This window comes from Monodelphis domestica, chromosome 6 (assembly GCF_027887165.1).
Source record: "Monodelphis domestica isolate mMonDom1 chromosome 6, mMonDom1.pri, whole genome shotgun sequence".
Lineage (NCBI taxonomy): Eukaryota > Metazoa > Chordata > Mammalia > Didelphimorphia > Didelphidae > Monodelphis > Monodelphis domestica.
In genome coordinates, this window is record NC_077232.1 from 295,211,715 (window position 1) to 295,230,711 (window position 18,997).

General features: G+C 41.6%; 1 protein-coding gene across 1 annotated transcript in view; it reads right to left on the reverse strand.

Annotated features, from left to right (window-relative positions):
• The window catches only part of MTMR7 (myotubularin related protein 7), a 123,928-nt gene that overhangs the window by 48,067 nt on the left and 56,864 nt on the right, over positions 1 to 18,997 (reverse strand). The window contains exon 4 of the mRNA XM_007495622.3: positions 3,531 to 3,688. Within this exon, the coding sequence (XP_007495684.2) occupies positions 3,531 to 3,688 (158 nt within the window). The remainder of the gene's footprint in view (positions 1 to 3,530; positions 3,689 to 18,997) is intronic.

Here is an 18,997-nt window from a genome sequence, read left to right on the forward strand (position 1 = left end):
CAGAGGCAGAACTGGACTTAATCTGCTTGACCCCAGAGGGTAGAACAGGAGTAGTAATGGGGAAATGGCCAAGAGGCCAATGTAGGCTTAATGTTGGGACAAATCTCCTCACACTGAGAGTCATCCAAAAGTGGAAGAGGCTACCTGAAGGGGTGATGAGCTCCCCATCCTTGGATAGCTTTAAGCACAGGCTAGGTGGCCACTTCTCAGGGATATTTGCATGGAGATTTATTTTGGAGTGGGGTTTCAATGACCCCTGAAGTCTCTACCAACTCAACTTTGTAATTCTGTAAAAGAACTGTCTATCCAGTGACAAGAGCAGTAGTAGAAAAGCCAACACTAAAGTCAGCTGAACTATAGTGAATTGTGATGGCCAATCTTGGTTCCAGAGGACAACCAGTGAGGTTCACTTTCCTACTTTGGGTCCAGAGGCAGGAGATTATGACTGGGGAATATGGCATTCCCCATCAGAAGAGAGAACTGTACCATCTGCATTTGCACCCCCTTTTCCTCTGTTACAAGAAAGGGTTCTCCTGGGCACTGATTGAGATGTCAAAATCCAAAGGTGAAACAACAAACAACAACCATAAAAGAAAAATATTAAGCCCCCATGAGCAAGTCATGGGAATTGACCTGGTTTATCCTTCAGTAATTGTTCCCTCTGCCTGTTACCACCCAAAGGGATTGATTTCCCTTCTAATTGATTTTCCCTCTAATCTAGACATTCCCCTCTAATAGAAGAGTTTGAATGAATGAGGTCTTACTCACTCCAGGCTGCCATATTAATCTAGCTCAGGGATCCAGCCACATCTCTCTACTCCAAAGCCTTTGTTGCCTTCTGCTTACTGTAGGGAATCCAAAGTCTTTTTGGTGACATTCAAGGCCTATTTTTTCAGAGCTCTCCACACTATTCCCTCCATCCATCTAGATCCCCCCTATCCTGTAAACATGCTGCCTTTTCTTTCTTTAAAAAAGGTCACATTAGGTGGAGTCAAGATGGCAGCGTAGAGACAGTGAAAGTTCAGACCTCTGAAAACCCTTCCTTACCAATTACAAACTAAATGCTCCTAGAGGACTGAAAATCAAACCTAACAACAAGACAGAACCAAGAAACCCTCCTGCTGGACTCAATTCAAAAGGTACGCCCTCCAAAAGTCAGAACTTGAGAACACTCAGGTTTAAGGGGAAGAAAGAAGGAAGGTCCTGGGACTCCTCCCCCACCTGGAGCGCTAAGCCTCCAGTGGCAGTGGGAACCTCTGGGCAGGCAAAGGTGCAGGTCTGGAAGGAGTACCTTGCGGGCAAAACTGTGCCAGGCTCAGAGCGTTGAACACAGGGAGTGGGGAAGGAGCTGGAGAGGGAGTGCAGAGCAGGCAGCCTGGTCACAGTGGTGGAGACCCTCTATATTGCCCCCGCCTTCCAGGAGGTTTTGGCCTCAGAGCACATCCAGCCCAACCCAGCTGGACTTAATCCCATGAAAAGTCTTCAGAGGTCAGGGAAAATCAAGCTTCAACACTCCTCCCCCATAGACTGCTGGACTTTAATCCAAAAAAAAGCTTCCAGAGGACAGGGAAGCTCAAGCTCCAACACCCCTTCCCCACAGACTGCACTGAGAGATCTTCTGACAAAGCTCCAAGAGGGGAGACTGACAGAAAACCCCAAAACCAAAAAAAAATGAGAGGAGCAAGCGCACAGACAACTGCAGGGAGTAAAGAAGGGGTAAATATGAGCAAACAACAGAAAAAGAAAAAAATACAATTGACAGCTTCTATGCCGGCAATGAACAAAGAGCAAATGGAACAGAAAAGAAGGATGGAACATCAAACAATAATACAGAAAATCCAGTGAATTGGATACAGGGTTTGGAAGAACTCAAAATACAATTCAAAACACAATTAAGAGAGGCTGAAGACAATTGGGAAAAGAACTTAAAAACTAAGATAAGTCATCTGGAGACAGAAAATAGTGTCTTGAAAGCCAAAATCAACCAGCTGGAAAATGAGGCAAAGGAGATGAAAGATAAGGCAAAGGAGAAGAGAGATGAGGTAAAGAGAATGAAATATGACCTCCAAAGAAAATCAGACCAGAAGGAGAAGGATGACTTAAAAAGGTCACATTGTTATTATTATTATTATTATCATTTTAAATTCATGATTAGAACTACCAGAAAGTTTACACTGAGAAGAGTCAGATGCTCTCTGTGCCTTCCCAGTGGACAACAACAAGATTCTATTCTCAGGAATGAGTTTCCAGAAGGTTTTCTGCCTTTGTTCTTGCCCAGACCATGCAATGGATGCTTTGGAATATTTACCACTACATTTACATTCAATATTTAACTCTCCACATAAGTTTCAGAAAAGCGAGGACCAGATCTCCTCAGAGCCCAAATCTACAGAAACTTCTCATTTATTTTTTAAAATTTATTTTTAAAAACAAATTTTTATCTCTCTATTATAACATTCATTTAAAAATTTTTTTGAGTTCTGGATTCTCTCCCTCCTCCTACCTATCGCAAAGACAAGCAATATGATCTCAATGATATATATGAAATTATGTAAAAAATATTTCCATATTAGCCATGTTGAATAAAAAAAAGCAAGAAAAATAAAGAGGAAAAAGTAGGCTTTAATCTGCAGTCAGATTCCCTTAGCCCTCTTTCTGGAGGTGAACGGCATTTTGAAACAACTTCCTATTAAAGTTTAAGCAAACTTGACATTATTACTATCACTCTAAGAATCTACAGAGTGAGGATTTACATCCCAGAATCTTCAGAGGAGATTGTCCAATCCAAATGCCTAACTTTTGGAAAAGCTGAGTTTCTTTTGTTTTGTCTTTGAGAAGGAGGTGGGCGCGGACATGGAAGTGGGTTCATTTTGTTTCTTTTGTCCAAGGTCCCAAAGCAGAGCTGGGGTGGAAGCCCAGGTCTCTCTCTGACTTCTAGTACTAAGCTCTTTTCTCTATGTAGCCCTGTGTCTTCAAGTTATTATTATTATTATTTTTAACCCTTACCTTCCATCTTAGAATCAATACTGGGTATTGGTTCTAAGGCAGAAGAGCCGTAAAGGCTAGGCTATGGGGGTTAAGTGAAGTGACTTGCCCAGGATCACACAGCTAGGAAGTGTCTGAGGCCTGATTTGAACCTAGGGCCTCCCATATCCAGGCCTGCCTCTCAATTCACTGAGCTACCTAGCTGCTCCCTTCAAGTTATATTTTTTAAAGGATGGAATAGATCATTCTCTTCCCTAAGAAGAAAGTAGAAGATCAACCACATACGTCTGGGAGAGAATAAGCATTTTTATAACAACTACTATGTGCATGAGAACACTGGCTACCTTGGAATTGGATGAGCTGTCCAAAAAATGCTCCAACCAGCCTTCCTGTCCTCCACTGCCACATAGCTCTTCCCCATAAATGCCTAGTTTTAGAAAAAGCAGAGGGGAGGTTCAATCAGAGAGCTGGGGGAGCCCTTCTCAAAGGCCTCCAAATGGTGGGCCTTCTTCATGACCCCTGTGCCCACCAACCTCTGCACTCACCCGATAGTCTCTGTTGACGTCACTGAGGTGCCAGCAGCTGTTGGGGATGCCCATGCGCTTGTACTCCTCTCGGAGATCCACCAGCCTCCAGCCTTGCTCCCGTTCTTCCTTATCCAGCTTGGGGTTGAAGGAGAAACAGAACAGCTCTTCATATTTCACTGAAAGACAGAGGTCAGAGTGTAAGACCCAGGCTGCTCCAGGCCCAGTATCCACCATGATGCTCTTGTTTTCCCATGAATGCTTGTGAAGGGCTTCCCTGAGGAACTGTTCTTCTCCTTCCCTCGCTCCCCTCTCTGAGGCCCTCATGAGTCCCATATTGATAGCCCCCTTCTGGAGCTTCCTTCCTTGCTTCATGACTAGTGTAGAGACAGAAATAAGGTCATTACACAAACAGTCTCCAAATTTTGAGGCCCTCCTAGGCATTCCAGGCCTCTTCCCATGTCTTAGAAAGAGCACTCCTTGCCACCCAGGCTTGGTGTCAGAGATCATCCTTCCTCCCTAGTCCTTGACAACGTCCAAGTCCTTCCCTTCCATTGAGCTCCATCCTGGCTGGAGCAAAGGAGAACCTAGTCCCCTTGGCCATGGCCCCCAGTGCTGGTCATGCCTTCTCCCTTTGGGAACTTGAGCAGTCAGTGCTCATGACCACTCTTGCCTGCTCCCAGGGGATACTGATAGCTTGTAATGAGTCATCCCAGGGACTGGCATCCTTTCTTTCACTGGAGCCCCATGAGCCCTGCTTAGAAAAGGGGAGCCTTGCTAACCATGAGACCTTCCCCCCTTTCACAGGAAGTATCCCTAGGTAAAGGAGGGGATACCCGGGCCACTAAGCCTGCCTAAAGATCATTGCCCCCATTCACCAGACCCAGAGACAGATGGAAAAAACAAGAAAGGACACGGGTAGGACAATGACAGTGTCCTCCCTGGTCTGCCAGAAGCTTCGGTTTCGAAGGAAAAAACACGACCCATGGGAGCCTAGGCTTCGGGCTGTAAAGTACAGGAGGCCATAGAGCCTAAGCCCCTTATTCTGACCAAGCATCTGTGAAGATTGGATTTGGCTATCTCCTCATTGTAACAATGAAGGTACTTAGCTCTTCCTTGACAGTGAAGATAAAATTGTAATCCCCTGTCTATTTTTAATCCCCAAAGTGTTAACTCAGTATTTAAAGTAGATCTACCCATTTTAACTACAAAAAGGTGTTAACTAACTACAAAAGGTGACACTCATTTCATACATTGAATGGGCAGTCCTGGAGAGGAGTGTCTGCTGTGACTGGTAGATATAAAATTTAGGGAAGGTGACACAAGAGAAAAATGTCTTTAAATAGAGGAAACAGAGGCACACGGAGAGAGATCGAAGGATCAGCCACTCGGAGCTGGACTGGAGATCAGTGACTTGGGTTTGGAGTGAAGAACAGTCACTTGGAGGAGAGACTGTAAGACAGACACTTTAGGAGAGACTGGAAGACAGACACTCAGACTTGGAGTGAAGACACGTGGCTGTGGAACTGGACCTCTGGAGGAGCTCATGCAGGAGACCTCAGACTGCTTTTCTTTTAGATGGTCACTGTGGTGAGTGTAAAGGCTGACTTAGTTCCTTGCCCTTCCTGGAGGTGTGAATCTTTGAGAAAGGCCCATTGTCTTGAGACTCATTCCCCTGGCTGGGGCTTAGAATTTCTACCTGGCTCAGAGGAGTTCCCCTGGCTGGGGCTTAGAATTTCTATCTGGCTCAGAGGAAGCCAGAGCTTTCTCTCTCCCCTTTTCTCTCTTCCTTAATATCTTCCCTCTATTGTAAACAAACTACCACAAATTACATTTTACTTTAGTAATTCATTTTGGGATTTAGTAATTAAATCCCTGGCAACCACCAATTCAATAATTCACTCCAACCATAAAAAATTTAACACGCCTTTTTAAGGGGGTTTTGGAGGGCAGGTCAGGCGATAGCTCACTTTGTATGGATCTAATTAGATGGGGAGCTCCTCCCAGGCAAGGCCCATCCTCTTGTACTCTTAGTGCTTAGCACAGCTCCCTGCATGGAGGAGGTGCCTGATTCTGTGCTGTGAGAGAGGACTTGGGCAGGGGGTTAGTCAGAGGGGAGACCTTCATCCCAGCAAAGAGCATGCCCAGGGCAGGTGGGAAAGCTTGGAAGATAGGCCTGGGGTCAGGAGGATAATCAATTATTTCTGGTGAGAGCCTCAGGGCTCTTCAGACACCTCCTCTGCTTTCTCCTCACTCTCTGGCCTCACCCTCGCTGAATTCTCTAAATGAAGAAAGCAAACTCAATCTTGCAATTGTCCTGTTTTTCTTTTGCACTGGGCCTGTGATTCCTCGGGGGTAGGGAATTCCTTGGGAAGCCAGAGCCTTCTATCCCAAAGAGGAGCATCTGCTGCTCTCACAGGCACAATATCAAGGAGGTTTGCCTGCAGCATACAGACAGTATGATCAGCCTGAGGCAGGACTTGAATTCAGGCTTCTGTCACTCAAAAGTTAGCTCTCTAGTTACCATGCCAGGCCTGCCTGTCTTACCCCTCCCATCCCCAAAGTAACAGCCCAAGTGTTGGGAATTCTAACAAGCAAAGCCCATGTTTCAGAGAACTAGGAATTCAGCTCAAGCTGGAGATGTTTTGGTTGCTTTCTGAGCCCCCATCTGTAGTGTTCTCTCACACTGGGCCAGAAGCCATGACAGCACCATCATGGAGCCCTCACCCTTGTAAAGATTAAAATTTAGGGGAAATGGGGAGACTGAGGCAGGTAGAAATTAGTTTCTCTCTGCAAGGAGTATTATATTTTTTAGAGGTTTATTAAAGGTTAAAGATTAAGAATATACAAGTAAGAAACATGTGCCTAGGCCAGAGGCCTAGACAAAATAACCTCACATCATGGAAGAGATGCCTCTGCTCCAAAACGGAAGTCCAAAAGCCCCCCAAAAGCCTTTTCCTCAGTTTAAATCCCTTCTCGATCTCGGCCCAGGTGAGATTACAAGGCATTCTGGGGAAGTGGAGCAAAGGCTCATGGGGATTGTAGTCCTGTATTCGAGTCTATTTTTTACATTCCCCCGTATGATCATTTGCAAAAAAATTAATTTTTTTTCCAAAGGATCATGAAAACATAATCAATTTAAAGATTACAATAATGTGAGGATAAGAGAAAAAGAATAAAACCAATAATTGCTGAACACATTGACAAAAAGCCATTAGGGGGCAGTCCCCTTTGGCATAAAAGTATACATACAAATAAATGTTCAATCAACCACACCCAAAGTTCAATTTTGTGCAACTTGTGGTCTGGAGGCTTCCTCATGGTGGCTTCTCCAACAGTTCAGTTCTGGATTCAGAGAGGTAGCATCTTCTTTACCTAAAATTCTTCTCAAAAGGAATTTAAACTTTGCAATTTAAATAATGATTTTTTTTTACACCCTGAAGCTTTGGTATGCTTGAGAAAAACACAAGAATCAAGGGGCTTTTAGTCATCGACGGATTTGAATCCTCTCAGATGGGATACAGGGCCAGAAAAAAAAAGAACTTTTCTAACTTTCTTTAATGCTCTAAGATCTTCCAGGGCAGGAAGTTGGTTTGTTTTGCTTTTTAAATTGTCACCTCCTTGCGCTCTTTGTGGTGGCCAAAAATTGGAAAACGAGGGGATGCCCATCAATTGGGGAATGGCTGAACAAATTGTGGTATATGTTGGTGATGGAATATTATTGTGCAAAAAGGAATAATAAAGTGGAGGAATTCCATGGAGACTGGAACAACCTCCAGGAAGTGATGCAGAGCGAGAGGAGCAGAACCAGGAGAACATTGTACACAGAGACAAACACACTGTGGTATAATCGAACGTAATGGACTTCTCCATTATTGGCGGTGTAATGTCCCTGAACAATCTGCAGGGATCTAGGAGAAAAAAACACTATCTATAAGTAGAGGACAAACTGTGGGAGTAGAAACACCGAGGAAAAGCAACTGCCTGACTACAGCGGTTGAGGGGACATGACAGAGGAGAGACTCTAAACGAACACTCTAATGCAAATATTAACAACATGGCAATGGGTTCGAATCAAGAACACATGTGATACCCAGTGGAATCACGCATCGGCTACAGGGGGTGGGGGGAGGAAAAGAAAATGATCTTTGTCTTTAATGAATAATGCATGGAAATTATCAAATAAAATACTATAAAATTTAAAAAAAATCGTCACCTCCTAGGCCTTGCCATGAAGGCAGGATGGGCAAGTGGACAGAGTTCTTTGAGGACAAAGTTCTTCTGCTTCCTATCTGCATAAGCCAGGGCTGAGCCCTTCATCTTGTGGGTGGCCTTCCTTTGGAAAGAAGGAAGACTGGGGACACGAGGAATAGCTGGCCTCTGATCCAGCTCTAAAACTGTAGTACCAGGACACTCCTAGCAATGACTCTTACAAGAAGGCTCTCTCAGATGCCTCAGGGCATCTAACATAGATGAAGGCTGCCTGTACAGCTGGGGAGTATCCTGGGGGGCACCTGGGGCCCTGCCCTTGTCTGAGCACTCCCATGGGCTCATCCTGCTCACTCTAAACCTACAGAAAACAGGCTTTTACTTTATTAATTATATATAATTATTATATAAGTTTATCACATAATTATAATTTATTATACATAATTATCGAATAATTACATAATCATAAATTACATGCACAATATATAAAATATAAATTTAATATAGAATTATAAAATAATTATGTAATCATAAATGATATGTAAATATATAATAAAACTAAGTATATGATTCTTAAATAATTATATAATTAAATTATATGTAAAATATGTCTATAAATCTATAAATAAGTATATAGTTATAGAATATTACATAATCATCAATTATATATAAATAGAAATATATAATTATAGCATAATTACATAATCATAAATTATGATTGGGGTGTCTGTCATATATAATCTCTCCACCAGGTGGTACAATCCTTAAACTACCAGCCAAGGGACTGATTCCAGCAGAGACTCTGAGGTGTAGCCGTGTGTAGTTGGGTAAGCTGGTGTGCCTACACCAAGGGGCTTTCCCCTGCTCTGCTCCTGGTCTGGCTATTTCTGGGGCCCTGGTTTGTCCCTGACACTGGTGTAGTCACTGGGCTCACAGCTATGGCCCAAGGCCTGCTCTCGACTCTCCCACACACATCAGTGGGTCCTGACCATCGGCCGCTCGGGGGGTCCAAGTCCCCAAGTCTTTTGCCATTTGCCCACATGGCACACTCTGCCACAGGCCTCTCTATTTTTGTGCCCTCCAAAATGCAGCTGATGAGAAATCTCTCTGGGCCACTGTCAGGGAATAGGGAACTCCATCACATCACTTCACTGAATCTCAGGATCCAAGAGTTGAGGGGCTCCTCAGTGGTCATGCCGTCTAACCAATGCTTGAAAGGAGTCCTCATTATCCCATAGGTAACATCTCAGAGGTTGTGCTTGAAGGCCTCAGAGGTGGGGGACGCTCAGCCCCTACAGGCCTTCCTCCCTAGTGTTATCACTTTGGGACAACCAGAATTTGGAGTCAGAGTGGCCTCTTCGCTGGTTCTGCTCCCTGGGGCCTCACAGAACAAGTCTAGTCATTTCTTCATAGGACAAGGATCATGGCTCCCTCCTTTCCTCTCCTGAGTCCTCTTCATCTTCCACTCTTTACCTGGCATAGATGCAAGACCCATTACCATTTGAGTTGCTTTTGCTGGACCCTCTCCAGCACATCTCTGACCTATTAAACTGTGGCCCCCAAAACTGAGGCCAGTATTCAAAACTGAGGTCTGGCTGGTGCAGAATAGAGATCGTCTGTCTTGCTAACAGCTCCATAGCCTCTTGATGCAGCCAAAAGTCCTTTCTTGGGCTTTGCCTGTGTGATCCTTCTGAGTATGTTCCCAGGACTGGGGAAGTGTGGACTATGTGCAGAGCCCTGTATCAGCCTCAGGGAAGATCAGAGGAGCACAGAGAGAAGAGCAGAAAGACCCATCAGGATCAGTTAGTTAGGACAAAGGGTCTATCCATGTGACCGTGGGCAAGCACGAACCCTCTAGGGCCCCAGTTTCTTAATCTATAAAATGAGGGACTCAGACTAGATAAATTTCAAGTTCCAAGATCCCTTCCAGTCTTAGCTGTATGTTCCCATGCCCTTAGAGAATATCTATTGAAACATCTAGAGAAGGAAACGAAGGTAAAAAGACATGTTTAATGTCACAAAGAAGGCGAATGGATGTCACATAGATGGTAAGTCAAGATTCAAAGCCGGGTCTTCCAATGCCAAACCTTCTCCTTCAGTCTTGTACCAGTACTCATAAGAAGCTGGCATGAGCCCAAGGAACCTTTCCACTGGGATAGTGAGAGACTTCTTTGGATTCCATCCAAAGACTAATAATCTTGAACAAGTGGTACAGGTCTCACCTTCTTTTTCCCAACCTCTATTTTTTTTTTTTAGAAATAAAAAGAGAAGTTTATTTTTGTTGCTGTCTGCAGCCACAAATTAATATATTTGGGTTTTTTGTTTCGTATTTTATTTTATTTTTTCCACTTGAATTAGTTTATTTAGTCAATTTAGAACATTATTCCTTGGTTACAATGATCACATTATTTCTCTCCCTCCCCTCCACCCACCCTTCCCACAGGCCATGCACAATTTCATTCGGTATTACTTGTGTCCTTCATCAGAACCTATTTCCATGTTCTTGTTTTCATTAGGTTGTTCATTTAAAGTCTACATCCCCAACCATATCCCTTCGACCCATGTATTCAATTAGTTGTTTTTCTTTGGTGTTTTTACTCCCACAGTGTTTCCTCTGAATGTGGATAGTGGTTTTTCTCCTAGATTCCTCCAAGTTGTTCAGGGTCATTGCATAGCTACTAATGGAGAAGTCCATTACATTCCATTGTACCACAGTGTATTAGTCTCTGTGTACAATGTTTTCCTGGTTCTTCTCTCACTCTGCATCAATTCCTGGAGGTTGCTCCAATCTCCATGGAATTCCTCCACTTTATTATTCCTTTGAGCACAATAGTATTCCATCACCAACATATACCACAATTTGCTTAGCCATTCCCCAACTGAAGGGCATTCCCTCATTTTCCAATTTTTTGCCACCACAAAGAGCATAGCTATGAATATTTTTTGTACATGTCTTTTTCCTTATTATCTCTTTGGGGTACAAACCCAGCAGTGCTATGCCTGGATCAAAGGGTAGACAGCTTTTAGCACCCTTTGGGCATAGTTCCAAATTGCCCTCCAGAATGGTTTGGATCAATTCACAACTCCACCAACAATGCATTAATGTCCCAACTTTGCCACATCCCCTCCAACATTCATTACTTTCTGTTGCTGTCATGTTAGCCAATCTGCTAGGTATGAGGTGATACCTCAGAGTTGTTTTGATTTGTATTTCTCTGATTATAAGAGATTTAGAACACTTTTTCATGTACTTATTAATAGTTTTGATTTCTTTAACTGAAAATTGCCTATTCATGTCCCTTGCCCATTTATCAATTGGAAAATGCCTTGATTTTTTGTACAATCGGTTTACCTCTTTATAAATTTGAGTAATTAGACCTTTATCAGACATTTTTGTAATGAAGATTGTTTCCCAATTTGTTGCTTCCCTTCTAATTTTGGATGCATTAGTTTTGTTTGTACAAAACCTTTTTAATTTGATGTAATCAAAATTATTGATTTTACATTTTGTGATTTTTTTCTAGCTCTTGCTTGGTTTTAAAGTCTTTCCTTTCCCATATATCGGACAAGTATACTATTCTGTGTTCACCTAATTTGCCTATAGTTTCCTTCTTTATATTCAAGTCATTCACCCATTCTGACTTTATCTTGGGATAGGGTGTGAGATGTTGATCCAAACCTAATCTCTCCCATACTATCTTCCAATTTTCCCAGCAGTTTTTATCAAATAGTGGGTTCTGGTCCCCAAAACTGGGATCTTTGGGCTTATCATAGACTGTTTTGCTGAGGTCATTTAGCCCAAGTCTATTCCACTGATCCTCCTTTGTGTCTCTTAGCCAGTACCAAATTGTTTTGATGACCACTGCTTTATAGTATAGTTTGAGATCTGGGACTGCAAGGCCACCTTCCTTTGCATTTTTTTCATGATTTCCTTGGATATCCTTGATCTTTTGTTCTTCCAAATTAACTTTATGTTTTTTTCTAATTCAGTAAAAAAGTTTTTTGGTAGTTCACTGGGTATGGCACTAAATAGGTAAATTAATTTGGGTAGGATTGTCATTTTTATTATGTTAGCTCGTCCCATCCATGAGCAATCAATGTTTTTCCAATTGTTTAGATCTAGTTTTAATTGTGTGGAGAGTGTTTTGTAGGTGTGTTTATATAGTTTTTCTCGGCAGATAGATTACTAAGTGTTTTATATTGTCTAGGGTGGTTTTAATTGGAATTTCTCTTTCTAATTCTTGCTCCTGAAATGGGTTGGAGATATATAGAAATGTTGATGACTTATGTGGGTTTATTTTGTGTCCTGCAACTTTTCTAAAGTTGTTGATTATTATGACTAGCTTTTTGGTTGATTCTCTAGGATTCTTTAAGTAGACCATCATATCATCTGCAAAGAGTGATAGCTTGGTCTCCTCATTGTCAATTTTAAGACCTTCAATTTCTTTTTCTTCTCTAATTGCTACTGCTAGTGTTTCTAGTACAATGTTAAATAATAGAGGTGATAATGAACATCCTTGTTTGACTCCTGATCTTATTGGGAAGGCTTCTAATTTATCCCCATTGCAGATGATGTTTGCTGATGGTTTTAGATATATACTGTTTATTACTTTTAGTAAAGGCCCCTTCATTCCTATATTTTCTAGTGTTTTCAATAGGAATGGGTGTTGTATTTTGTCAAAGGCCTTTTCTGCATCTATTGAGATAATCATGTGATTTTTGTAGGTTTGCTTGTTAATATGGTTAATTATGCGTATGATTTTCCCAATATTGAACCATCCTTGCATTCCTGGTAGGAATCCTACCTGGTCATAGTGAATAACCCTTGTGATGACTTGCTGGAGTCTTTTTGCTAGTATCCTACTTAAGATTTTTGCATCTATATTCACTAAGGAGATTGATTTATAGTTTTTTTTCTCTGTTTTTGACCTGCCTGGCTTTGGGAACAGTACCATATTTGTGTCGTAAAATGAATTTGGTAGAACTCCTTCTTTGCTTATTCGGTCAAATAGTTTGTATAATACTGGGATTAGTTGTTCTTTGAATGTTTGATAGAATTCACTTGTGAATCCATCTGGCCCTGGGGATTTTTTCTTAGGGAGTTCTTTGATGGCTTGTTCAATTTCTTTTTCTGACATGGGGTTGTTTAGGTAATCTATTTCTTCCTCTGTTAGTCTAGGCAATTTATATTTTTGTAAGTATTCATCCATATCACCTAGATTGCCATATTTGTTGCCATATAATTGGGCATAATAGTTTTTAATGATTGCCTTAATTTCCTCTTCATTAGAGGTGAGGTATCCCTTTTCATCTTGGATACAGTCAATTTGGTTTTCTTCTTTCCTTTTTTTTAATTAGACTGACCAGTAAGGATATTAGTCGGTTTTGCTGGGTGGTTGATTCTTGGTTGTAGACCTAGTTCCCTTGCTTTCAGGAAGATCATATTCCATGCCTTTCAGTCCTTCAGTGTGGATGTAGACAAATTCTGCGTTATCTTCACTGTGGTTCTGTGGTATCTGAATGACTTCTTCTTGGCAGCTTGTAATATCTTTTCTTTGGTCTGATAGTTCTTGAATTTGGCTATAACATTCTTGGGTGTTGTCAGTTGGGGATTAAGTACAGGAGGTGATCTGTGGATTCTTTCAATCTCCACTTTTCCCTCTTGTTCTAGGATATCGGGGCAGTTTTCTTGAATAATTTCCTGTAGTATGATGTCCAGGATTTTTCTTTTGTCATGGTCTTCTGGTAAACCAATGATTCTTAAATTGTCTCTCCTTGAACGATTTTCTAAATCCTCTGTTTTGTGAATGAGATGCTTCATATTTTCCTCAATTTTTTCATTCTTTTGGTTCTGTTTTATAGTGTCCTGTTGCCTTGTGAGGTCACTTAATTCTAGTTGTTGTGTTCTGGTTCTTAAAGACTGGATTTCATCCCTGGATTTTTGGTCATCCTTTTCCTTCTGGTCTGATTTTCTTTGGAGGTCATCTTTCATTCTCTTTACCTCATCTCTCATCTCCTTTGCCTCTTCTTTCCTCTTCTTTGCCTCATCTTTCATCTCCATTGCCTCATTTTCCAGTTGGTTGATTTTGGCTTCCAAGACGTTTTAGTTCAAGTGCCTCTGTTTCCAGATGACTTATCTTAGTTTTTAATTTTTTTTACCAATTTTATTCAGCCTCACTTAATTGTGTTTTGAATTGCATTTTGAGTTCTTTCAAAGCCTTTATCCAAATCACTGGGATTTCTAATTTATTGTTTGCTGATCCCCCCCTCTCTGTTCCGTTTGCTGAATAGAAGCTGTCTATTGTAATTTCTTTCTTCTTTTTCTGTTGTTTGCTCATATTTACCCCTTCTTTGCTCCCCGTATTTGTCTGTGCTCTTGCTCCTCTTATTTTTTTGGTTTTGGGGGCTCTGTCAGTCTCCCCTCTTAGAGCTTTGACAAAGGATCTCTCAGTGCAGTCTGTGGGGGAGGGTTGTTGGAGTTTGAGCTTCCTTGTCTTCTGGAGGCTTTTGACTGGATTAAAGCCCAGAAGTTCTTGAGGGAGGGGTGTTGGAGCCTGGGCTTCCCAGAGTTCTGAAGACTTTTGATGGGATTAAGTTTAGCTGGGTTGGGCTGGGTGTGCTCTGAGGCCAAAACCTCCTGGAAGGCTGGAGCAAATATGGAGGATCTCCACAGCTCTGACCAGGCTACCAGCTCTATGCTTCCTCTCCAGCTTTTCCCCACCATCTGTGTTTGATACTCTGAACTTGGCAGAGCCCTGCCCGCAAGGTACACCCTCCAGACCAGCTCCTTTGCCTGCCCTGAGTTTCCCACTGCCCCTGGGGGCTTAGCACTCGGGGGGGGGAGGGAGAAGGGTCCTGGGACCTTCCTTTTGCCTTCCCCTTAAACCCAAGTGTTCTCAGATTCTGGCTTTTGGGGGGGGCATACCTTTTGAATTGAGTCCAACAGGAGGGTTCCTTGGCTCTGTCTTGTTGTTAGGTTTGATTTTCAGTCGCCTAGGAGCATTCAGTTTGTGATTAGTAAGGAAGGGTATTCAGAGGTCTGAACTTCTGCTCCTTCTAGGCTGCCATCTTTGAAATAAAAGAAATGCTTCTCCCCAACCTTTATGCAAAGTTTTCTCAATGAGGAAAACAAGATCAAACCAAGGAAAGCTGTGAATGATTCATTATTGAGAAAGAAGGAAACATGATGTGAGGTCGTACATTTCCCAAGGCCATCATCAGGAAGATTTTGAAATGTAAAAAGGGCAATCCTAGGCTTTTTGTTTTTTTTAAACAAACATGGGGAAATCCCAAAGATTGTAATCCACTTAGGGAAATGCTGTGAATGAGAAACTAGGAACTTCAGGAGAACTTTAAGGGAACATGTAATGTTTTGACAGCATTTATAATGAACTGTTATTCTTGGAGCCAATTAGTGGGGACTGAAGAAAAAGAGAAAGAGGGGGTTTCTCCTTAGCTGAGACCGGGGACAGGAGCTGTGGGGTTGACTCCTTAGGTCAGAATTGTTCCCTAGCCCCTCTGTGTTGAAGGGATGGGTAAATGGGCACAGACAGAATAGCTGGTCTTAGTGAAAAGGGCCACCTGGGCCTCAGAGGCAGGAGAAAGCAGGAGAGAATTGCAGACACTGGAGAGATGGAGAGGGAGACAACTCAGCCCCACTGGCCTCAATATTCTCAGGACAGTAGGAGGCAAAGTCCTTTGTTGAAAGCCATCAATTGATAGGAATTTATGGAAGGAAGTTGGAGATAGCACATTGTACTGACCCACCATTGTCCTACTCTAGAACCTCAGAACCTCCCAGGTCAGAAGGACTTCTGAGACTTTTCATCCAAGTCACATAAGGATCTATTCTAGGATACACACTGCACCGATGGTGATTCCCCCAGTGAGGAGAAGGCACCCACCATGTCTGGATGTGATCCATTCTACATCATGGTTAGGTAGCTTTTCCTCACTTCGAGCCTCAGTGCTCCTCTTACACCTTCCAGTTATGGTCCAGGCAGTCTAGTTATGACTCCTCTTCCCCACGACCCCTGAAGCCAGACAACACATGCCACTCCACCCCCATGTTTGTCCCCAGGCCCTCCTAACAACTCTGTTGGAGCATGACCATAGGGCTTTTCAGTGTCCTGATGCTCAGAGTTTTTGATCCTTTATTTTACAATAAATGTTTGCTGAGAGTTCTGTTTTTGTAGCACCTTCATTTCCCAGTCACTGGATGTTCCTTTATCTCAATCCCTCCTAAGACTGGGGCCTCAAAATGAGAACAGTACTGTAGAGTCAGTCAGATGGTCAGATGGAGGTCAAATGAAACTAGGCTCACTGGACCTCTCTCCTCTGACTACTACAGGGGATCCCAGAGCAGCCCCAGATCTCCTTCCTGCTACCCACCTGCTGATACCTGCCTTGGGAGCTGGGAGTCCACTAATACCCCCAGATCATTTCCAGATGCACTGAGGCTAACCCTCATCTTTCCCAACTTGGTCCAAGCAAAGTAGATCTTTTGTAAAGTAAGTTTATTCCTATGTTTGATGTTATTTAATTAAAGTCAGCCTAACACTCTAGCCTGATGAGTTCCTTCTGGCTTTTGCCTCTGTCACTGGGAGTATACACAATCCTTCCTAACTCTGCCTCCTCTGTAAATTTGACATACTGTGCTTGCCTCTATCTATATCACTGATAAAACTGCTCAGTAGCATAAGACAAAGCCCAGAGATAGAGCTGAAAGTCATCTAGACTAACTCAGAGGAGGAAACTGATGATAGAGTGATGGTCACAGAGGCAGGATCTGAACCCAGAGTGGTCTTGCCACTGGACCAAGCACCTATTCTCTCTTCTTTGAGTTTGACCCTTCCACCAGTTCTGACAGCCCACACCTCTCCATCTTGTTCACACAAACGTCATTTGCTTTGACTTTTTGTTGGAATTCTGAAATTCCTTACAAAACAACTTCTTTTCCATCTGAACATAAAAAAAATGAGACAACAAAAACTCTCCAAGTCTTCCCTTTTGCCAAGGCTTTCTGCTCAACTCTACAGGGACAGAAAGAGCCCTAACCCAAATGCCTTCTCCACAGAAACTGCCCTCAATCTTCTTAGGGATTGCTTTTCTCTGGGCAAAGAACAAATCCTATTGAATCAATCTTCGTCAGAAAAACAGGTGAGATCCCACATCATATACCAAGATAAGGTCAACGTGGGTACATGATCTAAATACAAAGAGTGATGCCATAAGCAAATTAGAGGAGTGTCAAATAGTCTACTTGTCAGATCTATGGATAAGGGGAAAATTTAAGACCAAACAAGGGAGAGCATTATAAAATGTAAAATGGATACTTTTGGTTATATTAAATTTAAAAACTTTTGTACAAACAAAACAAATGCAACCAAGATTAGAAGGAAAGAAGAAATCTGGGGGAAACATTTTTTGTAGGAAGTATCTATAAAAAAGATGAATTTCTTAAATATATAGAGAACAAAGTCAAATATGTGAAAAATGAAAGTCATTCTCCAACTGAGAAATTATCAAAGGATATGAATAGGCAGTTTTCAGATGAAAAAATCAAAGCTGTTTATAGTCATATGAAAAAAATGCTTTAAATCACTCTTAATTAGCAAATGCAAATTAAAACAACTCTGAGGTACCACCTCACATCTGTCAGATTGGCTATAATAACAGTAAAGGAAAATGATAAATGTTGGAAGGGATGAGGAAAAAGTGGGACACTGTTGGTGGAGTTGCATGATCTGATTCAACCATTCTGGAGAGCAATTTGGAACTATGCTCAAAGGACACTAAAACTGTGCCTACTCTTTAATCCATCAATACTATTACTAGGCCTTGATCCCAAAATGATTTTAAAAATGGGAAAGGACGTATTTGTACAAAAATATTTATTGCGTTCTTTTTGTGGTTAAAAAAAGAAATGGAAATTAAGGGTTGCTCATCAACTGAAAATGGCTAAATAAGATGTGGTATATGATAGCGATGGATATTATTAAGCTATAAGAAATGACAAACAAGATGATTTCAGAAACATCTGGACTTATGTGAACTGATGCAAAATGAAATGAGCAGAACCAAAAGAACATTGTACACAGTGACAGAAATATTTATTGATGAACAACTGTGAATGGCCTAATTACTCTGAGTGATACAATAATCCAAGATGATCCTAGACATTCATGATGAAAAATGCCATCTGCCTTCGAAGAAAGAACTGGAGTCTGAATGCAAACTCAAATGTATGTTTCATTTTTATTCTTTTTTTTCCATTTGAGAACTTTCCCACCAAACAACAAATATGGAAAAATGTTTCAAGTGATTAAACACATAAAATCTGCATCATATTGCTTACCATCTCAGTGACAGGGGAGAGAATGGAGGGAATGATGGAGGAAGGATCAGAAGAAAGGAGAAACTCTGGAACTCAAAATCTTTTTTTAAAAAATGCTACAAAGGGCTTTAAATGAATGCCTCCTCTTTGATCCAGCCATTAATTGAGAAATGGTTGAATAAATTGTGTTATTTATTGATGATGGAATACTATTGTGCTGAAATGAATAATGAACTGGAGGAATTCCATGTGAACTGGAATGACCTCCAAGAATTGATGCAGAGTGAAAGGAGCAGAACCAGGAGAACATTATACAGAGACTGATAGGCTGTGGCACAATCAAATGTACTAGACTTCTATATTAGCATCAATGCAATGACCCAGGACAATCCAGGGGAACTTAAAAGAAAGAACACTGTCCACATCCAGAGAAAGAACTGTGGAAGCAGAAATGCATTAGAAAAATATATGATCAACCATGAAGTATGATAGGGATGTGATTAGGGTTTTGATGTTAAAAGATGACTCTACCACAAATATAAATAACATGGAAATAGGTTTTGAGCAATGATATATGTATAACCCAGTGGAACTGCTTGTTGGCTTTGGGAGGAGGGAGGAGAAAGTGGGGGGTGAGGGGGGATCATGAATGATGTAACCATGGAAAAATATTATAAATAAAATTTTTAAAAATTAAATTAAAAAAGTTCTATGTAAAAATTCTAAAAATTGCTTTTACATGTAATAGGGGAAAATAAAATATTTAGAAAAAAAGAAAAATAGGTTAGAGGCACAAGAGAATAGAGAGGAAGCAGTCACATTGGGCCACCATTGTGACCAAGTCTGGAGACTATAGATGGCTATTCTGGGCCCTTTCTCCAAATAGATGGAGGTTCTGGGCAGAACTCACCAATGGGAGAAAGAAGAGAGCAGGGGAAAATAT